This window comes from Xiphias gladius, chromosome 18 (genome assembly GCF_016859285.1).
Source record: "Xiphias gladius isolate SHS-SW01 ecotype Sanya breed wild chromosome 18, ASM1685928v1, whole genome shotgun sequence".
Taxonomy (NCBI): domain Eukaryota; kingdom Metazoa; phylum Chordata; class Actinopteri; order Istiophoriformes; family Xiphiidae; genus Xiphias; species Xiphias gladius.
In genome coordinates this window covers 9,700,888-9,722,592 of record NC_053417.1, presented here as the reverse complement: position 1 = coordinate 9,722,592, position 21,705 = coordinate 9,700,888, and the positions used below count along the sequence as shown (strand labels likewise).

The following is a 21,705-nucleotide window of genomic DNA, read 5'->3' as shown; positions in this document are numbered from 1 at the left end:
CATCAATCAGTCCTTTCCCTTGTTTTTCTGCTTTGTCTCTTGTCTCCTTCAATTTCTCCACTTCTCTGTCTCTCTCTCGTCTTTCCCTCTTTCTCTTCTGTGACCTAACTAACATCAGCAGTGACGCTCAGTGCGGCAGGTGCCTTCTCCATTTCTGTCTCCCCCTTTTTCTCCCTCTTGTGGACCTTGTCAGCACTGGGGCTTTCACTCTCCCTCCTCCCTTTCTCTCACCCTTTCTTTCCTGTGTAAGTGATAGTGGTGGCTACACAGGTACTTAGACTCCTGTGTTCTCCCTCTCCCTCTCCTTTCCTTTCCCTCTCTTTGAACAAATAGAAGTGTGCCTGTTGTTTTCCTCCCTTTCTGCCTTTCTCTCTGTTTGTGAGTGGCAGGATCTCCCCTCAGTTCCCTCCTTTTATCCATCTTTTCTCCCCCCTTCTCCCCCTTCACTGTTCATTTACAGGATGACATCAGTTTTCTTTCTTCTTCTCTTTTCCTCCTTTTTTCACTCACTTTGAGTGGCAGGTGGTGAGGTGGGTCCTCGACAAAAGGCAACTTGAGACGGGGCTAAAATATTAAAATATTCATGGATTCCTGCAGTTGGCCCCTTCGTGGGCTCTGACCCCCACCTAGACCTACACACACACACACACACACACACACACACACACACACACACACACACACACACACACACACACACACACACACACACACACATTGATAACAGTGTATGCAGGCAGGCATACTCACATCTCATTTAGCGGAATTCTTCAGTAACATCAGCATTTTAGACCATTACACATACACACAAACACACCTAGGAATACAGGTGCACACCTCATCTGACAACTACATTTAAATTCCAGCCTGGTGACTGAGAATTAACAAACACCAATGCACACACACACACATTCACTTTAATCTACAGTGTATGACATTTAATGTGGCACAGGTGAACATTCTGCCAGCACTCTCACATTTCATCTGACACAGCTACATTTGCATAGCAGGCAGACACACAAAAAATATACAGATAATTGTCCAGACGGTCCCATATCAACCTGCCACTTGGGCAGGATTAGCCTTTCATATCACATCACATTCTGCTTCTACATTGCTAAATTAGCCTCTCAGAGCACGTGCACACAATATAATCACAGTACGAGTGGGCACAATTGTACAAACCCTCACCTTCAACCAAGCAAACACACTCCATGTTCACACTCTTTAATAAGTCCTTAATAATCCCAAAAGAAATACTATTTCATAACCCTGCAACTGTAAACAAAACTGTGTATGCACAATCACACAAACATGTTTTTTGTTGTTGTTTTTTTCAGTGAGTAATACCATTAATGCAAAGGGTGACTGGAAAAGCAAATACTTGCTGCAGTAGAAATAAATACACTGACACTTTGGTACTTCTACATGTGTGAGGACCCTCACTGATGTATTTCCTTGCCACCAATGTCAACCCCAACCCTTAGCCTAACCTCAATCTAAACCTAATCATAACCAATACCAAACCCTTTAAAAAAAAAAAGAGGACAACATTTAAAATTTGTCTTGAAGGGGAAAAAAAAAAAGAAGAAGAAGACCAAACACACATGGTTTTGTCAGTTCTCTTTCTGGCTTATGACTGCTTGTAAATTTTTCCTCGGGTCATAAGCCAAGCTGATTGGTTTATTTGAATAATTTCAGCGGTATGAAGACAAAAAGCTGTCCAGCATCTCATAAACAAAACAAACAAAAAAATCAGACAAAAAAAACTCCCTAAATCATAATTTTGTGTAGCAGAAATGTGCTTTTTATTTCCTATCTCCAACCACTTGTGGTGTTTCTGTCTCCTAGGTTTGGAACCTCTGCTCTATAGGACCGGTCAGGTCTACTCAGGGAGCTCTTGTTATGATTTGTATATGTTGCATTTTCTTATGTACCGTACACCATCACATGTCGTCTGCTAGTTTTCAGTCTAACATGATGCCAGGATGATGCCATTTGTGGGCACGGGTGACTGGGGGGAGAGCCGCTCTTCACTAAAACAATCTGGATCAAGTGCCTTGCTCAAGGGCAAATCGGGAATAGTGGTGTTTTAACTATATACTAGATTTAAACCTCAAATCTCCCCAATTCTTTGTGGATTTTGGTTCAGGGAGACATTTGGTAAAGGCAGTCTTTGGTTTGGCCTTGTTCTCACTGAAAATTGAGTCCCATGGCTCTCTTCAAGTAAAAGGGCTTTATTTTCTGGCTGGCTGAGATGCAACATACTGCATTAAAAATAACTCCAGTCATTTCAGCCATCTTTGTGCAGTGTGGTGCTATTCCCTGAAGGAGGCCACAGATGGCCCAAACGCATCAGATAGTTTTACTGTTCTCTTGAAATAGCCATGGAATTTGATTTTTCCTCGATGAGCACCAAACACTTTTTGTTATTGTGTTATTACCTGCAGAAATGTAGCGTGATTCCAGACAGAATTGCTGGCCACATCTTCGATGTTTTTGTTTGGATTTTTTCAGGCTGGCAGAAATTCATGACACGCAGGCGCTTCAGAGAGGTCAAGAAAAACTTTAACTAATCTAAAACTCCATGAAGGAAATTTAAACAGTTTAATATCTCTTCATAAAGGTTTGATAATGTTCCCGTCTGTAGCCATCTCTCTGTCTCTCTTTTGGATGTAGAATTACCAAGTTCTTAACAAGAAAGCTCTAAAAATAAATACCCTTTAATTAAAATGTACATTAAAAGTAATTTTTACAGGTAATTCATGAATAATGACCAAAAAAAGAGTACATTCAGGAAGTTACAGGTTGGACCACCACTGTTTTCTGATTCAACTTATGTGGCCTTTTCTTGTAAAGTCACTTTAACGCTGTGATTCACCTTTCCCCTCTCTCTTTTTATTCTTTCCTCTTTCCACATCTCTGCATCCATCTCTGTATTTTTGACTCGGAGTAGCTGGAGACCCTGGCCACAGACCAACACCCATCCCGTCTTCTCTCTCTTTCCCCTGATCTCACAACAATCTTTCAAACCTGTGTCAGTGTTCACCTCACTCTCTGTCTTACCCACGCTGTCGGTCTCTGTTTGATATCTTGATCCACCTTCGTTCTCATCACTGGTCTTACAAACTGGGTCGCCTGTCTCGCTTACTGCTTTGACAGGTTCTCCAACCTTGGCCTCATCATCTGTTTCCTTATAGAACCTCCCTCCTATCTTACCCTCTCTGGTCTTATCTTCTGTTTCTAATCCTGCCTGACTCCCTTTTCTTCTCACAATTGCAATCTCCTGCTCAGACTCAAATCTCGGGCTCCCCTTTTCATTTCCTTCCTTGCCCTCTATTATGTGCCCCTCCCACACTGCAAGTCCTGCAGCATCTGCAATGTGGGAGCACAGCGTCCTTCTGTGGCTGATACTGGTACTGCAGAGCCTCCACAGGCAAACCCTCTGATCTGAGGATGTGGAGACCAGGAGGCCTGGGGTCAGGAGCTTCAGGGCTGTCAAAGGGGCTGCGTGGGCCAGTGGGATGTGGAAGTGGGCGTGCAGATGGAGCCGAAGCTGGTTTGGGGGTTGGAACTGGGTTTGTGATGAAATTAGCATCTCAGAAATCTGAGAATCACCACCTCTGCTACCACCAGTCTTCCCATCTTCTGGGTAATGCACCCTAATGGTGGACACCGTCAGCTGCCCATCATCCCCTCCGCTAGCAACAGTTACCAGGCAACCGTCCTCTTGCTGTCCCAGTTTCTCTGCCCAAACAGCCAATGAGTTAATGCCACTCTGGTGGGCGGGAAAGTCGAGGCAGGGGATTGGTAGAGTGGGAGCACTGCTTGAATTATCGGTTGAGGAAGAAGCTTCAGTCAAATCCCACACTGCAACTTTCCCATCTGTTGCAGCACTGAAAAGCAGCTTGTACCTGAGAGAGAGGCAGAGTGTAATTGATATAAACATTACTGTACATAAGAGATTGCTTTCTTCATTTTTTCCCAGGAAAGGTAGAGTAAACATGTTGGAGATTGAAAATTAACCTAAATATACTGAGCTTTAAACACTGAATTCCTATATGTCATCTGATGGTCACTACTCTTTTCGAAAGTGATGTGCTTTAAAATAATAAAAAAAATATATTAAAAAAAAAAAACGGTCAGTTGTTTGGTTCATATGCGTTTTTCAAAGCAAGACTATCAATAAGTTGAAAGGAAGGTTGAACAAACGTAGGGTTACCTTTTGCCTTTTCCATCCTCTAGGCTGCAGGTGGCGACACTGAGCACACAGCGCTGGTGGTAAAACGTCTCCCACAACGAATCAACCTGACGTTTAACTTCACTCACCGAGAACAATCTGGCAGATACAGTGATGGAGGTTAGGGGACACAGAAAAGGACAGCATCCTATTAAGTACAATTAAGTAACACAAGAAGGAAACTCAAAACTGATGAAACAGCATCCCAAGAGGGAGACATGACAACCCATCATTCCCATTTTGATAAAATGCATGTTTAAGTTTTGCACAAGTTATATGAACTTAATTAGGCTTACAAATCTGTTGTATGCTTGCATGCAACGACACATTTCAACTTTGTCTTACATTCAGGTACAATCATCACTGCTGCAGTTTCCTGAAGAAAACACTCATGGGAAAAGAAAACACTCAAGCAGCTGGAAGACATGCGGTTTTGATACCATAACACTCTTCTCCTTTCTCCTGCTGTTGAGAACAGATGTGTCAGATTTGCTGTGATGGACACCAACCTGACAGCTCCGTCGCTGCAGGCCAGAGCCAGAAGAACACAGTCAGTCCTCTCATCCACCACCACTACGGACATGTACCTGAAAACACACAGACACAACTGGTAAGAGAGGTAGATACAGGACAAGAGTAGGGGATAAATTCTTCATCTCTAGAAATCTAAAGTCTATAGACATGTTAGAAAATGTGTAGTGCTAGAGTAAACGAAGGGAGGAAGGAAGGGAATAAAGACAAAAGAAAGGGGAAGAAGGAAAAGGCACTTGAAAGTAGCTAATGTTATATAATCATAAAAGAAAAAGTCAATTTCTTTATGAATTCGTTTTACATATGTGCAGAAAATAAACACAGATGATGGGACAACACAGCTTCTTAATCCACATCAGTTTCTGTCTTTGCCTCCAACGTTACAACTTGCCTTGTTTCTGGGTCCATTTTCACCGTCTTGTGTCGGTTCCGCCTCCTCTCCCACTGTTCGTCCAATCGGTGACCGGCCACCTGGATCACCTGGCAGGAGGGCGCCAGTCTCTCACTGTCCCAGCCGATCAACAGCCGGTAACACTGCATTTGAGCCCGGCCGCCGGCTGACACGAGAAAGGCAGAGAGAGACTGTGATTGCTTAGCGCTCTCTCCCTCTGGACGCGTTACCGCCGTCACCGTCCGCACGCTGGAGATGTGGTCAGTAATAACTGAGAGAACTTTCATGTTGCCAGAGCTGGGATGTACTGCCAGGACAGTTAAGCTGGTGTCCTCGCCTCCTGTCACCACTACCTCCCAATGCCCTCCCTCTCTCTCCACCTCCCTTCTCTCAGTTTCAGTCATATTTCCAGTTGCCTGAATGTCTTTCCCGGTTCCCTCTATCCTCCCCAGCCTGCATACACACCCAATCCCCCTCCCATGGATGCCCTCTCTCAGGCCCCATCCTCCAGTCCTTCCTGCCCTCCCAGCCCAGCTTGGTTCCTCTCCAGGGGGTTGCGAAGCCAGGACAGCCCCGTTCTTGATGAAGACCAGGGCTCCAAATCCAGGCCAAACCCCTTTGTGGGGTGGCCAGAGAGTCCAAGAGCGATGCCCCCCACCACAGGGTACCACTAACAACCTCTCCTGCCTCACTGGGTCCCAAACCACAAAGTGGACAGCGTGGAAGCCAGCAATGACAAACCTGACTTCTCTTGCCTTGTTATCTGCCTTTACCTCTTCTCCTCTGAAGCTCTGCTTTGTCTTAGAGGGGTTCTGACATTCCTCCCTGACCTCCTCTTCCTCGGGAATTTCAGGTTCAAGAATCAAAACTCTCTCAAGCCACTCCATACCCTTGCAGGCCCGCTGGACTCGCAGAACCTCCAGCTGAAGTCTTTCTTTGTTCTCTACAGGCTTTCCAGTACTATTTTTTCGGTTTTCTTCAAGTTTCTCTGGTGGTGTTGGCTGCACTCTAAAAACTCGAACACAGCCATCCCTGCCAGTGCTGTAGAGGAGTCCTTGGTATTCATATACTGAAGTTACACCTTGTTTTCCATGCACCCCGAACAGGCAGCTCAGTGGCTGCAGCTTTAGGTCATGCATTTCTTTATTCTCTCTCTGCTCCGTGATACTGCTTTTTCCATCTCCATCACTTCTATTTTTCTCATCTTCACTTTGTTCAGTGCCTGTATGCAAACCTTCATCCACCTGTGCATTATCTCCCTTCCTTTGCATGAGTTTTCCTCCTTCCTGAAACAAAAGCAGGGACCCTCTCCTGTCCCCGCAAACCCACAGCGTCTCCTGTGACCTTGAGCGGAGGCACACTGCAGCCAACAGCCAGCGTTTGGCACAGGGGGGAAGGAGGAAAGGAGGAAGAGGATTTACTTTGAGAGCTAAGGAATAGTTTTCATTTAATTTTACCTCTATACACCAGCGATAGACGAGTCCTTCAGCACCTGATACTAGCAAACACATACCTTCTTTTCCCTCTTGCCAAATAACACTGTGGATCTTCCCTGATCCACCTGTGAGAAGAATACCAGATTGAGGATGAGCAATGGGGAAGACCTGAATGGACCCGCTGAGGTTTCCCAAAGCACACAAATGAACCTTGGCTGTTGAGTCTTTCGCAGTGATGGATACTGTTTCCATCACACAGTAGGACTGAAAATCAGGAGCCCCTTGCCATACAATCTCCCACTGCCCACTGCAGTATTGATAGACTATTCCTTGGTCAGTGCAAACCACAAACTTACTTTGGCTCCAGCTTGCAGTTTCACCCTCTTTTGCTGCTACGCAAACCACTTTAGGCGTGCTGTGACCAGGGAATTTCAGGTCAGTTAGCTTCTCTGTCACTGCCTCCTCCATGTTCTCCTTCCTCTCCTCACTCTTCCTCAAACTCCACAACCTCACCCCTCCATCTGCACCCCCTGTAGCCACCCATCTCTCTTCATCTCCTGTTCCCTCACTGACTGCCAACGCGCGCACCCCCCCTGCACGGTGACCCTTCAACGTCTGAACCACTTTCCCACCTCCAGCCCAGTCCCAGACTAAACAGGCCCCGTCTTCCCCAGCACTGAACACTTTCCCAGGGGAGAGATGCACTGAGAAAACCCTAGCCTGGTGTCCATATAGGACCCTTAAACAGGCTGGGTTCAAGTCCCCACACTTGCCTCCAGGGCCCCCTAAAGCACCAACACCCCACACCCTTACACTGCGGTCATCAGAGGCTGAAGCCAGCCACCCTTTCTCCTGGAAGTATGAGATGCTGAAGATGACCCCGCTGTGCCCCAGCAGACGTCTCTCAACTGGAGCTTTACATTCGTAACCACTTCCTTCTACTCCTCCAGGCTTCCAGAGAACCAGCTGATTGAAAACAGTCCCTCCTACTAAGACGGCATCTGCCCAAGATTCATGTATCAGAAGGAGGGCAGAGTATAGCAGACAGCCCTCCAGACAGGAGCGTTGTAACAGGGAAGTTCCCGTTTTGACATCCAGTAGAAGAGCACTATTGTGGGCCACAGCCACACAGAGAAGTGAGTCTTTGTCTCCAGAAAGCCAGCGCACATCCAGGGCCCAGTCCTGTAACTCCGTGAGGGGACCCAAGATCTCCAAATGCAGAGGGTCCTCTTCCTGGAGATCCACATGGAGCCTCACCAGCCTCACAGCCTTGCCTCCAAAGACTGCTAGGTCATAGAAGTTGGGCTCTGCAGTGGAGCTCAGTCCTGGGGATTGACAGACGAGGAGGGGTTTTGTGAATATATGAGAGTGAATAAACACAAAAACAACATCTGCAAAAATAACTCGAGAGCTGTGAGTGAGTGCAAACCCTTTACCAACACGGAACAGTTTTTCATCCAGCCATTACAGCTATAGATAATATTCATTCCTATCCCCTGAGATTTATGTAAACACCTGCAAACATATCTTTAGTATTTAGAATCAAGTTAAGGAGAGAAAAAGGAGAAGCCCTTCATTACTTTGTTTCATAATTATTATAAAAAATCCTGCAGATCAACAAAATATAATAAACAGTACCTTTTCCCAATGCTTGCCTGTCTATTTTACTTGACTCAAATCTGCGTGTCAATTTAAAAATACAAATAAATTATAATAAAGAAAAAGAAAAACCTCACTGAATGCAACAGATATGAAAAAAATGTAAACTACATCTGCTCGTGCTAACCATGTTTCTTCTCCCCGTAGGTTCCTGTGGCAGAGCTCCGTGCTGGGACAGTGGCCTGACTTCTGGGTCTTATTCCATGGATTCTGTAGTGTTGGAGCACACTCACTGAAGCACGGGCTTTGGGGCGAGGCTGGAGACTGTACACCATCAAGACTGGACCTTCACCTGCCAAGAAAGGGTAACAGAAAATTAAGTTAAATGTGTGTTGTGCAGTCCTTTATAAAGCCTTTGAGTCTAAATTCAAACTAACAAATATAGTAGTAGTAGAACAGTAGTGCCTAACTGTATATCATTCAGCTCATGTTTATATAACCAAAGACATTTAAAGGCCTATTTCGTCTACTGTATGTCAAGCTTTGTGGTGAAACCCTAACAAAAATACACATTTTTAGTAGCCAAAACAGATCTGATATTTGATCAGTGAAAAAAACAAAACAAAAAACAAATCAGTAGGACAATCACTTGTGTGCTGTTTTGGAACACTGCTGCCTACCTGTCAGGAGAAATGAATCCTGAAGGAACTCCAGAGCTGTGACTGGAGCTACCAGGGCTGCTGTCTCCATCTCTTAATGATTAATAACTTGATTATTAATAATGATTAATAACTTTTGACACATTGTCAAGGGTGCCTGAAAGATACAAAGCCTGGGAAAAGCCAGAAAAGTTGGCAAACCTGCAAAATGTTGATAAAGTCTATGTTGCGTGCAGTCACCATTAGCCTTTCAGTTAGCATAACAAGCGAAATGCAAGAGCACTACTCGAGTTATTTGGTGAGTACGAATAAAGAAAAGTAACTTTTCTAGGTCTATGTAATTCTGCTACATGCTTTACTTACTAAACGCCTCAAATACTACCAAAATGTGTTTCAAATCGTTATTTAAGATCCACGACCAGCAGCCCGGTACCCATGTGTTTCTGCTCTGTCTTCCGTGCCTCCTTTTAACCAATCAGGCTACACTACTGACTTTCCCAACGCTGATTGGTTATAAAAAAAAAGTTAGCCGTGTTTGTATTGAAGGGGACGACGCATGTGACCGACCGCAATTGAGTTGTGCTGCCTTTAGGTGTTTTGTGGAACAATGCAGTTTGTTTAGCATCAATCTCAGAAATTATTTTAACATGACTCATAGGCTAGTTACTCCGTGTTAATTGGCTGCTTTCAAACAACTATGTTTTGTTTTCTCCACTACAGTAGCAGATGCAGTTGTGCCTTTTCTACACGTTCTTTGTTCTTTGTCTTGCTTTGAGTAATTTTAAAAACATAGACGCCCAATGAAGTAGCTTAAGTAGATCTAACAGTGCTGCTTTATGGACATTTCCTAACTTTATGTCGACATATAGAGTAATTCCCGTCAAGCCCAACGGTACAAACAGATCGCCTGTGGATTTTCCGAGTAGACCGTGGATGCATCAGGAGGCACTAGAAGGTAAGTGGCTGGATGTTAGGTAGCGGTCCAGCTAACTTCACAGCTAACTATGCCTGGGAAATGTAAATTCCAAGACTCCTGGCTCTCTAAGGAAATTTACAAAGACTGGTTGGTTAAGGACGTCCAGGACATTCACTTCGCCAGATGTAGGGCCTGTTGTAAATCAATCAAACTCCAGACCATGGGCGAGGCTGCTCTCACCAGCCACGCAGGGGGAGCGGGTCACAAAGCAGCGGTCCGCAAGCTAGTGGAAGGTAGCTGGGCTTCCATTTTAAAACTGGAAAACAGTTTAAAAAGCATGCCCTCAGACGCGTTTACAAATATCTATGAGTTCATGTAATTCAGAACCAGTTGATCGTCGTTGTTTGCTCAGCTGGTTTATTTGTGGGTTGTGGTGTACAGGTCTGTTGGAGGTAGGTGGTGGGTGTGTGTATTTGGCTCGAACAGTTGTTCTGAAACATCTTTCCCAGGGCATCAACAGCAGCTTGTCCCTGTCTGGGCGTGTTTTTGTTTTTTTTTGTATGCGCATATATTAGATTCATGCATGACAACAATAAAGTCATCTTGTAGTGCAGTATATGAAGTGTCCAGTTTCAGGAGTTGTGATCCGTAGGAAACTTGCATGGCTTTCATACAGAACTTCAAAATAGTCAGACCTCTAGTCGAAAATATGCAGTTTCAAGTGAAACTGTTTTCACTATGATGTAGTAGCGATAATGGTAATAGAAATAATTGATTTTTCAAGGTTTATTTACTAAAATAGCACGCCAGACATCTAGTAACCTTAAGATATAGAGGTGTTATGGGATACTTACCCTTAAAGACCATATGGACCCGAGCCCATTAACACACTATAATATATTTATCCATTCGTTTACCCCAGATTCAGGGTAAACCTGTTTGTGGTAAGTATATGTAACACCTGATTATTATATTTATACAGCAGAGTACAAAGACGTTTTCTGTTGAACTCCCTTTAATAACAGGAGTGCATGTTGCAGAGAAGTTTAAATGGGTTTAAAGCTCAGTTTTCGATGTTTAAAGGGAAAGTTCATCCACAAAACAAGCAAAAAAAACCATTCTTCACCCAGTGCTATCTAGCCAAGCAGATCGGTTTGGTTTTGCTGTTTCCAGGTTTTGGGACATCTGTCTTTGAGAACTCTGTCTGTTTTTGGGTGGTTTAATGTTTGTAGAGTAAATACAAAGTTTAGAGTTAAATTAGAGCTTCTCTTTTCTCTTGATCTCTTTACAGTGTGATCAGAATTAGCTACAAAACTGCAGCACTGGAATTTTTTCAGGGATTTGTAGTGATTCTGCTCCAGGGCATTTCAGCAGGGTGCATACTTGCTGCCATGAGAACTAAAGACTGTCTGCCTTCTCACTTTATTGTTCTTCTGCACCAAAGCATGTTCGGTTTACCAAACAGTTAAACCTAAAAGGAAGCCTGCCTGGAAACTGATTAAATAATCCCTGAATTTGACACCACAGTGTTAATGTGTAGCATTTCTAATTACTTCAAATTGTATTTACAAAACTCCTCAAACCTGAAACTGCTTTACCGACAGTGAATTTGAGGCTGACATTTTAGAACTTTTCATTGTTTAAGTAAAGATTTACATCTGTCTGTTTCACATGCTCATGGATATCTCACTTGCAGTCATGCCTCATTACCAACAAAGTCGGAACAGTTTTATCGATGTTCAGTTTGTTGCAAACACAGATTGTACCAATTTCCACTTGGTGTTATCCACACAAATATGTGCAGCCATGATACTGTAAGGTGCTTTGGATACATGTGTGTTTGTCTCTTAAGTGTTTGTGTGTGAAGATGATGTTGTACCTCGGTTCACCAGAGGGAGGCGCTCTCTGCACATTTTCCTGAACTACATTTACCTGCAGTCCCTCCCTGACTGTCTCCCTGTCCTTTTTTTGCTTATTAGCAGGCAATTTGATGATGATAAATGCCGCTGGGCAGATGAACGGCAGCGTAAATCGGGTAAATATCAAATTTATTGTTTTGGTTAACATCTATTTTAGAAACAGTAGCAGAGTTTAAAGCAAAGAACAGCATTAAAATAAGCCTGGGGCAGCTCATAGTCATGGAAAACTAAGATTCATAATGCAGCATGAAATAATCACGTAAACCACTTTGTTCCCTTCTTCTCAGACTGAGGACAGCAAGGAGCAAGTGGCCATCTGCCTCCAGCGTGACGCCTCGGACAGAATAACAGGCAGCGACTGGTCAGATCTGCACCACAGCGCCACTACAAACTCCACCTCCCACAATGCAGAGCTGCAGGATGTGACATTTCCTTCTGCCTACTTCACAGCACCAGGTACCCCCATATAAAGCTCTGCCAGCTGCTCCGGTATTTGTTGCCTAGAAACACTTGCACAGTGAATGTTGGCAAATATTGATGCGTGTCCAGACCTATGAATGAACATGTTTACATGAACTGTGATATTCCAGTCTGATCCTGATAAAGATAAGACCCTTAATTCGGAAATGGTCGTGTATACAGCTGAATAAGAGCATTGTTTAGGCTACCATTACTGAGGATGAGGAGGAAGGAGTGTAATTATACACACATCACAGGAGTAACACCTGCACTTTCGATGCAAACAAAAATTAACATTTAAATAGAAAATATTTTGATCCTAATTAGATCTGATGAAAATCTTATTGGATGTTTTTAAATTTATTTAAATAAATCTACTTTTATCTATTTAATTAAATTTGTTGTTGGAGTCCGTGTGCAGGAGTAGTCTTTCTTGGATTGAAATCAGTAAGAGTTACCATAACCGAAATCACATGTGGGATATTCCAGTCTTAATGGTATTATTCAAGAGCATGTTTAACATGTTTAACATAGAGGACTAGGAGTTTGCTGTAAAAGTATAGCTGTATAGGTGTAAAAGGAAAGTCTCAAAGCAGTGTTTGAAGAGCCTTGAAAATGAGGCAACATAGACAGATGATGGATTAAAAAAACAACAGAAATATCCGTGACACATCCTAATATTTAGATATTAATGGCGCCCACTGCTTCCTTATTATGTGACTGAAGCTGTACACGAGTAGTAGTTGTCTGGGGGTCTTGTTTGACCAATTAGTGATGGTCAGCTCTGCAGATTCCACCTCCGCTTGAAATACTACCCACGACGCAGGGACTGTTTTTAATACCTCAAACTATTGTACAGGAACTGAATTAAGTCCCTGATTCCTCTGGTCGACACACAGGTTTAGATCCTCAAAGGGTTCTTGGTCACCTATAAAATACTCTATATATGAAACCAATGGTCGTTTGAATCATCTGCGTGCGTGCAGTTGATGTAGCACCCTTTCTGTTGATAATGTCAGAGGGCCTCTGGTTTGGGTGCAGGAGTGGCATTAAAAGGCAGAATGCATTTATAAACGGATGTCCGGGCCCACTCAAAAGAACTGGGCCATTGTCTGCAGTGTTTTTTATTTATCATGGGAAAAACCATAAAAAGAGAGTGGCAGAACATCCATGCAGGTCATGAGGGGTCAATGAATGGTCTGAGTATGAAAATGATGTGGATCAGATGCCATGGCCTTCGCAGCCACCAGATCTCAACCCCTTTTTAACACCTATGGGAGACTTTGGACTGATGTGCCAGACAGCGCTCTCCACCACCGTCATCAGAACACCAAATGAGGGAATATCTTTTGGAAGAATAGTGTTCATCCCTCCAGTAGAGTCCAGAGACTTGTAGAATCAATGCCAAGGTTCACTGAAGCTGTTCAAAACTTGACTAAGACACTTTATCTCATTTTTTTGTTTGTCACCACATCTGTATATCATATTGATTTTGTGATTTGTGAAGTCATCTTTATGCCCATTGATTAAAAACATAAGAATTGGACTCATTGGGTCACATGTCAGTATGTTTTAAATCATGAGGTTTAAAGGGTCACTTAAACGGATTTGCAATTTTTGGCTGCTGTGTGGAGGGACTTATTTAACTTTAAAATTACTTTTACATTCTGAGTTCAAGATGCACCAGAAAAAACTTGAATTTTGATACAAAAATATGCAAAGTTAGTTTTAACAATATATACTGGACCAGCACACTGAGGAGCACTAAGTTTCCCCCCACTGACCTCCTTGAACTCTGACCTTGCAGGCACCTCCAGGCTCATCAGCCAGCGTCTCCACCCATCAAGCAGCGAGACAGAGGGGGCCGGCCGCCGCTTGGTTCAGAACGACTCCGTAGACCTGTCGAGGCTGGAGCTCCATCAGAGAACAGAGGCTCTGGAGCAGCAGCAGCAGATGAAGATCCTGGAGTGGGAGAACAGGATGAAGGTGCTGGCATGGGAGCAGGAGCTGGTGAGGGAAAAGAGGAAAGCAGCCCGGCAGAAGGAGAAGGCCTTCAGGATGAAGAAGGCGTACTACAAAGGCAAGTTAAAGAGGATGGGCGAGGAAGTGCCGCCGTCTTCCTCCAGCAGCAGCGATGAAGAGGGGAAAACATGTGATCCGACAGGATGAACTGATTTGATGATTGTGTTTTTATCATCATCACATTTATTTTTCACAATGTGACTTCAGTATTCAAAATCACACAATGTTCACTGATGTTTAATATAATAGTTTCTGTAGAGGTCGAAGCCTGTTTAAGGGAGAATATGATTTAGAAGATGTACTGAAATTAAATTTAATCACTACAGATGTAGAAATAAAGTGACATTTCTAAATGGAAAATCTTTTAACAGACCTTCCATCAAAGCTTCTTTTGCAGTGCATGTTAACATGACTATGTATAAACTGTTTTTGTCCTTGTAAATAAATTTCCTTTTGTTAAAAAAGTTTCAAATTAGTTGACTGCAGATACAGATTCATCAAAGAAAACACCTGAATAAAAGAGTGGAGAAACATACGCTACACGGCCAGAAGTATGTGGACAATATTACAGGCATAGGGGAATGCTGAATATTTAATTCCAAAACCACAGGCATTAATTTCCTCTTCTGGTAGGGCTTTCCCCAAGATTTTGGAACCTGACTACAGACGTGTGCTACTATTCATCCACAACAGCTTTAATGAGTTTGGCCACTGGTATTGGACGATTAAGCCTGGCTTGTCATTGTTATAAGTTCATCCCGAAGGTGATGTATGGGGTCAAGGTCAGGCCTCTGTGCAGGCTGGCAAGTTGCTGCACACCAAACTCCGAAAACAATTGTTAGGGCCTTCCCCAATCTGCTGACACAAAGTTGGACGGACACTATTTTGTCTAAAGTACAATTGTATACTTTAGTATAAAGATATTGTTTGACAGCAGCTAAGGCACATAGACCAGACCCGGAAAAAAAGCCCCAGGCCAAAAGTACAATAAAAGTATATGGACAGGGTCTCTGAGTGTATGTTTTCACAAAAGTATTTCTGGCTTTATAGTAAAACAAATGCACATTCTTCCATACAAGGTATAAGGGGACAGTAAAAGGTTTGATGAGTTTAAAAATACAGCAGTAGGAATCATACTATGACCTTCACAGTCACCCGATCTCAAAACAGTTAAACAGAAGATCAATGCCACTAACATCTGTGCATTAAGTAACAAGAGCTAAAAGGTGGTTAGCCTAGCTTAGCATAAAGACTGAATACAGGTAAACAGCGAGTCTGGTTCTCCCCAAAGCTCAAAAACAGACCCTCCGACAGCAACAAATTGTGGTTTTATAGTGAGTTATGGGCTGTAACGGTTTCTGAGCTTTAGAGGACTTGGTAGATGTGTTTTTCGAACTTTGGACAGAGTCAGGCTAGTTGTTCCCTCCCGCTCTCAGTCTTTAGGCTAAGCTAAGATAACCACAACTTAGGTCCGGCTCCATACTTTAAAAACAGAGACATGGGAGTGGTATAGATGTTCTCTTCTGACTTTTGATGAGAAAGTACCTAGCTAATTTCCAAAAAACCTCCTATTCCTTTCATTTGGACCCCATCTGTATGCTTCAAAGCAAACAATTATTTAGAATTTTACCAATTCAAACATGTCTCACGGGCTACAACCAGTTTTTGTTTTAGCCTATTTTCAGGTTTAGTCAAGGACTGATGATATCCTGACCTGACAGTCTTTTGCTGGGAATTAAGGTGGCAGCTGAACACCTCTGTACACCTCTGGATGTGACAGAATACTTTGAGATTCTAAACAAGTCAGAAGTAGAGCCTTTCAGAAAGCCTTTCAGGATGTTTACTCCGCTCGGTGTTTTTGCACTTGAAAATGCTCTCATGAATTTGAAACAGTTTGAAACACGTCGTTCCTAATAATTGTAATTCAGTCTCTGTGAGAACAATCATTGACTTAACCTTCAAACAGCCCTCTGAAGGCGTGAGGAACAGTCATGTCCTCACAACAATGGTTTCAAACCTAAATTTGTCCTCACAACCATAGAAAGACATTACACACACGCACACGCATATACACACAAACACAAAGCCATAGAAAGACATCTACACGTGCACACATAAAGAACATACATGAACACACGCAGGCTTGTAGAATAAGTCATTTTTTTAATGTCCAACATTTCTCTTGTTTCCGCGGTAACAGGGGAACAGCTGTTTCCATGCTGCCATCCCCTTGCCAACGGCGGGATGGAAGGCATCCCATAATGAACACACAAGCTAACAAAGACAATCTCCCATCCCTCCTCCTCTCCCTGTCTCACTGTCACACTGTGTCTTTCCTTCTGTCACTTCCCCCTTGTCTCTTTTTCAGACCACATCACTACGTTTTAGTCTCAACTCAGTCGTTTTGTCTCCCCTCACTTCTGTGGCTCCTATTGGTCCAAACCAGATTAACCTGAGGCTGGAGTTTTCTGTCATTTCACTGTTACTGACAGCTGTCTGTCGTCTGTAAAAGCAGTTTGAATACCAGTCAATAATCTGATTTTGTGCTTGTGAAGCTTCAGCCTTGGATTTATAAAAGTGGACAGGGAGAAAAAAAGTTTTCATTTGGGATATAACTGCACTATTTACACCCAGTGTTCGACTTTTTGTCTAGATATGTTAACATATCTAGACATTCTGTCTGGAGAGGATCGATTTACCAAATGAAGATTATTCCAGACTTGTACACCTGTGGTTGGATAAGGACAACAAACTTAATTAACCTTTTAATTTGCCTATGTTAAAGCCAATGTTTGAAAGTTTAAGAGCTCAGTGTCCTGTTAAGGATCTTTTATCCACATTGGATTGTAATTCTAGGTTGTAAATAGAAACATTCTTATCTTCACATTCCCCTCTTTTATTGTCCGCACTCTGTGAATTTGTTGAGGTGAGAGACTCAAGATCCTAAAAAACATTACATGTAAACAAAACGAACATTTGAACAAAAAAAAAAAATTCACAAATACTTTTGAAACAGCCTCTCCTACAAAATGACAACATAAATAATGAATAAAATGCCAATTAATTATCAGTAGATAAAATAAATCTCATGTCTGTACAAGTTAAAGGTATTGTCAGTTGAAGAAAAATGGGTCTGTGAAAAATTAACTGGAAATGAAAGAGTATGGGAATAAATATTGGATTTTTTTTTAGGTGTACTACTCCTTTGAAAGACTAGTCGTCAGTGTTCCCCTGCAGGAGCACTTTTTTCCTATAATATTGTCACAAGTGGGCCTACTTGTCACCTCCAACAGACATGGGAATGACAGAACAGCGGTCTGAGCGGGGAGATATGCGCTTGACATGTGTGTTTATTTCCATCCATTTCTCTGTCTAATTTTTTTTTTTATTTCTCTCTGCGATGAGTAATGTCCACGCCTTCCTCCCTGCGGTTAAATTTTGCACAAAGTCATGGTTTCTGACCTAATTTTTTCTCCCTCGGATCTCGTCTGGTTTTGTACCGCATGGTTTATTCTTATGCTCATTGTAGTCTTATTTTATCCCGTTGTTTTAATATTCACTTCTTCTCTTGCTGTTCTATTGTTATTACAAGTATTTTCTGACTGTCACAATGCTTTCTGCACACGGGACACACAGACAACACATTCTGGTAAAGCAGAAACCTCATTTTGCCTCCAGCTTTTATAACCCACTGCATTTCGGTCATTACAAAAACATTCATGTTATCCAAAATCCCTTAATCCCTCTCAAGGCTGGTGAAGACTGCCTGCCTGCCTCTTTTGCTCAAGAAATGCCTTTGTGTTGTTACCTTAAGGCCTGAACTCAGCGTTTGCTCCAACAGCTGTGAGAAAGTAACAGCTGCCGAAGGAAAGACTTGAACCTCAAAACCACTTAGAGGCTTTTAGCATTGACACAACTTTCATTTCATCTCCTCTGCAAGCTGGTGCAGTGTTCCAGAAGCTAAGCTGGATCTTGAGACCTCATCTTTGTACAGCAGTCTAAACAATGAGAGCAAATCTGTATTAATGTGTTCTGGTGTGAACCTCTTCATTGATGACAGCTCACGGTGGATGTTTTAGTTCAAGTACGCAAAGTCAGGACTCTACAGATTTAGAGCTAGTGCCTCTTTTCTGTGAAATTTCTCATATTTCTGAAGTAATTTCCCAGCAACTGTGTTCAGCCAAGCAAGTAAAAAATTCTAGCATGGGATACATGTGCTACAGACATGAGCTAATATATTCTGGTAGATACCATGTTAGATATGTACTGCAAGTTTGCTTTCAGGTCACCAAACAAATATCTGTCTTCCCTCTGATCTGCTTTCACTTTAGTCATGTTTTCATGGCACAATTACTTAGAAAAAAAGATTAAAACAAAACTGAAATACATCTACAGCGTTCACACCCTGCAAGTCAATTTCATTACAGAAAACTGGAGAACATTGATGTTTTGTACTGATTTTAAGCAGTTGTCCCTTTGGCTTTGATTTGCACAGAACTTCTGCATGAGAAGCTTCTATAAAGGAGTCTCCTGGATGCTGTCGGAGAGAATCGTCTGCTCCTGTGGTGTCTCTTGAGGCAGGTTGAGTAGTGATGCATCAAAGTGCAAAATACCTTGAGGGGCTTTAAATGGTTGTTACATGATACAGCCTCATGCAGAGAGGCAGACATATCTACCTTCACGCGCCAGGTCCCCAGAACACTAAAGATATGGTCTTGTAATATCGGTCGACTGATATGGTCTGGTTCAGACAGCACCAGGCACAAAGATACACAGACAGATGACATGGTCACATTCATATACAGTGGATCACAAAACAGCACAATCTCCTGAAAGAGCTGATACTTTGACACTTGTGACTGATCTTTAGTAGTTGAACTATCAACTCTGAACCTTCATGTGGTGTTTTAGCTTAACATTAGCCGTCTTTTTCTGCACAATCGTCTCATTCCATCAAATCTCTTCTCTTATTATAAACCCTTCCCCTATTTACAATCACTTCTCGCTACTTTGATATTTTCCGCTCAACCACATCTCACGGTTTTGATAATCTCATCAGATACTATTGCCGGGCCCCTGATGCTATACACAAAGTTGAAAGGTTTGAGGAAAAGTTTCTGAGGAAAACTGTTTTTGGGGAGAAATTTTGGGACGGTTTTTTTCTTCGTAGGGGAAATCTCTCCCTCAGCAACAAACAAGACTGCACTCGTACCAACCTCACTCACAACCTCACACTGACACAATCATTAAAAAAAAAAAGAAAGAAAACATCATGGGAGATTTCTTCTTCATCTCCAATGAAAAAGATACAAAATGTATAAAAAAACGTTATTTACAGTCTTTTCTTTTTTTTTTCCTTCTTTTAGATGGATCTTGTTTGGATTAGGTTGACATTTTTGTTGGAAATCTGAGGAGTCTGTGTTTGTCTATAACAGTTTTTAGGTAGTAGAGGTGGTTGATTCATTGTCCAAAGAAACACTTTAGATTACTGTAGGCAGTGGGACTCGAAAAACGTAATTTATAAAGTACAACCTGCCTAATACATCGTCTTTATTTCCCCAGCGGACACTCTCTCCATCTTCCTTTCCGTATCTGTGTCTCCTCTGCCCTAAGTTTGTTTCGAGTCCGCCGATGTCTCAGGGTACCCCAGTGGTTCAGGACCATCCATGACCTTTGAACTTGTCCCTGGTGCGCCAAGCACTGTCGCAATGCATGAAGGGATATGGAGGCTGTCATCAAGAATGTCCTTCACTTCTGTTGGCTCTGAGGTAAAGGAAAGGAAAATGAGTCATCATTTATACAGCAACTTTTCTACTGATTGTAAATTCAATTCCACACAATGATGACAATGGAAATCTAGGAGGAAAATTGAAATGGGCTTTTAGAGGCAAAAGGACAAAGAGAGAGGAGGGAGACAGACCTAGAAAACACAACAAAACAGACAATGACATAAGGGACAAGAAGAAAAATAAAGCTGAAAAACAGCAAGTGGAACTGAGGGAACTGAAGAAAGTTGAGATAAAAAGATAGAAAAGGAAAATAAGTGGAAAGAGGAAAAGATTTCAATAGTGGACATGATGCTGAGGAAAAGGAAATCAATCAAAGGATAATAAAAAAGTGGAGGAAAAGGGAGAAGACGAAAGAAAGAAAAATCCATAAAGCGTGTTTACAGAGGTTTAAAGTCCAGGATGATGAAGAGTTAAAGACACTGAAGAAGACGTAAAAACAGAAAAGAGACAGGAGGAGGGTAAGTTGAGGCAGAATTATTTACACACAAAGACTTACTCAGAGTCAGGGGACACTTCAGATATGCTGTGGGAGGTGGCAGACTGGGTCGGGGAAGGGGAGGGTCCATGGGCGGAGCCATTAGGCCCAGGGTTAGAGGCAGCAGGGGGAGGAGTGAGGACGGTGGAACTGAAGGATGCCAGGATGGAGGACAGAATATCCAGGTGTTCACTGGATGGCTGTCGACCCAGAGGGTTTATAATGGAACCTGCGACCTGGGGGACAGTCTGACCTGGGTACCTACATGGAGGGGCGGAGTCCAGTCGTCCTCTGACTTGAGCTGCAGCAGGGAGCTGCTCTTGCTGGGGCTCCTCAGAGATTGGGGGAGGAGGAGAGGAGGAGGGAGGCTGGTCGGGGTGCGAGGGCTGACGGGGTGGCAGGGTGCGAAGCCACTCCCGACACGGCTGAGCCTGGGCTCCCACTCCGTTGGTGTCCAGCTGCTCCCTCGACCTACTGCTCATCACTGCCCCCGCTAGGTGCTCCCGGGATGAGGCCTGCCGTCGAGTCAGCGTGTTAAGCTGCGACCTCGACCCGCTTAGGTATCCCTCCATTCCCATTCCGACAGCTCCCCCGTTTCCACTCAAGTCCTCCCTCGAGGCGTGGATGCTGCCCAAGTGGTGGTTGTCCAATCTGTCCCTGGACCCTGTCAAGTTCTCCCTGGATGATGAGACTCGCTGATGGTCGAGCCCCAGGCCGCCTAGCCCTGCTCCCTGCCCTAGTCCCAGCTCTCTCCTCCTTGGTAAGAGGTCCAGGTTGTCCCTGGAACCCCGGGAGTCCAGCCGGTCCCTCGATCCCCCAACCGTCTGCCTGCCTAGTGGATCCCTGGACAGCTGCCTCCGGGCAAGCGAGTCCAGGTGCTCCCTGGAGGAGTAGCGGGAAGCTGGCTGGGAGAGAGAGCCGGTACCTCCACCGGCACCAGCAGTGGCAGAGTACATGCGACCATAGGAGGCAGCAGGAACGCCTCGGTGGCCCAGAGTAGAGGTTCTGTACCAGTTGAGCTCACTGGGGACTCGGCCCATGGTGGAGAAACCCTGGAGTGGTTGAGGACAGCCGAGACGATTCTTCAGGATACCTGGAAGAAGAGAATACATGCATGAGAAGGAGAGAGGAAGGTATAAGTGGCAGAGAGGAGGAGAGAGAAAAAGGAACGTATAGAAGAGATGAGATTCCATTGCATGGGACACAAGGCAGGAGAGTAAAAAGAAGGTGCATCACAGGGTAAAAGCAGGAGAGAGAAATGGTTTCAAC

At 43.5% G+C, this 21,705-nt stretch overlaps 3 protein-coding genes across 5 annotated transcripts in view; 1 reads left to right on the top strand and 2 right to left on the bottom strand.

Annotated features, from left to right (window-relative positions):
• Nucleotides 1–930: 930 nt before the first annotated feature.
• wdr6 (WD repeat domain 6) lies at nucleotides 931–9,444 on the bottom strand. Its single transcript, XM_040152459.1, has 7 exons — nucleotides 9,058–9,444; nucleotides 8,878–8,949; nucleotides 8,385–8,549; nucleotides 5,163–7,923; nucleotides 4,750–4,827; nucleotides 4,223–4,339; nucleotides 931–3,914 (listed from the first exon to the last, which is right to left on the bottom strand). The coding sequence occupies exons 2-7, from the start codon at nucleotides 8,945–8,947 to the stop codon at nucleotides 2,837–2,839; spliced, it is 4,269 nt and encodes a 1,422-aa protein (XP_040008393.1). The 5' UTR covers nucleotides 8,948–8,949; nucleotides 9,058–9,444; the 3' UTR covers nucleotides 931–2,836.
• LOC120803701 lies at nucleotides 9,393–14,700 on the top strand. Of its 3 annotated transcripts, XM_040152462.1 has the most exons (5): nucleotides 9,405–9,448; nucleotides 9,726–9,811; nucleotides 11,752–11,807; nucleotides 11,979–12,147; nucleotides 13,958–14,699. In XM_040152462.1, exons 2-5 carry the CDS (start codon nucleotides 9,790–9,792, stop codon nucleotides 14,317–14,319), a joined length of 609 nt encoding a protein of 202 aa, XP_040008396.1. In that variant the 5' UTR covers nucleotides 9,405–9,448; nucleotides 9,726–9,789; the 3' UTR covers nucleotides 14,320–14,699. The 3 variants fall into 3 exon arrangements, with proteins under 3 accessions (XP_040008395.1, XP_040008396.1, XP_040008394.1); XM_040152461.1 differs by having other exon boundaries at nucleotides 9,393–9,811; nucleotides 13,958–14,698; XM_040152460.1 differs by lacking the exons at nucleotides 9,405–9,448; nucleotides 9,726–9,811 and adding an exon at nucleotides 9,818–10,065 and having other exon boundaries at nucleotides 13,958–14,700.
• A 1,536-nt stretch (nucleotides 14,701–16,236) lies between these two features.
• celsr3 (cadherin, EGF LAG seven-pass G-type receptor 3) overlaps nucleotides 16,237–21,705 on the bottom strand; it is a 118,139-nt gene continuing 112,670 nt past the window's right edge. The window contains exons 37-38 of the mRNA XM_040152676.1: nucleotides 20,458–21,529; nucleotides 16,237–19,935 (exon numbers count right to left, since the gene is read on the bottom strand). Of these exons, the coding sequence (XP_040008610.1) occupies nucleotides 19,908–19,935; nucleotides 20,458–21,529 (1,100 nt within the window). The 3' untranslated portion in view covers nucleotides 16,237–19,907. The remainder of the gene's footprint in view (nucleotides 19,936–20,457; nucleotides 21,530–21,705) is intronic.

Excerpts from the sequence above, each read along its gene's own strand:
- wdr6 (XM_040152459.1), bottom strand. The coding sequence starts at position 8,947 with ATGGAGACAGCAGCCCTGGTAGCTCCAGTCACAGCTCTGGAGTTCCTT. Across the intron at positions 7,924-8,384 it reads CTACGGGGAGAAGAAACATG|GACTGAGCTCCACTGCAGAG; the intron begins GTTAGCACGAGC and ends GTCAATCCCCAG. Across the intron at positions 4,340-4,749 it reads TGCAGCGACGGAGCTGTCAG|ATTGTTCTCGGTGAGTGAAG; the intron begins GTTGGTGTCCAT and ends TGTATCTGCCAG.
- LOC120803701 (XM_040152460.1), top strand. The coding sequence starts at position 9,861 with ATGCCTGGGAAATGTAAATTCCAAGACTCCTGGCTCTCTAAGGAAATT. Across the intron at positions 10,066-11,751 it reads GGTCCGCAAGCTAGTGGAAG|CAGGCAATTTGATGATGATA; the intron begins GTAGCTGGGCTT and ends TTTGCTTATTAG. Across the intron at positions 11,808-11,978 it reads TGAACGGCAGCGTAAATCGG|ACTGAGGACAGCAAGGAGCA; the intron begins GTAAATATCAAA and ends CCTTCTTCTCAG.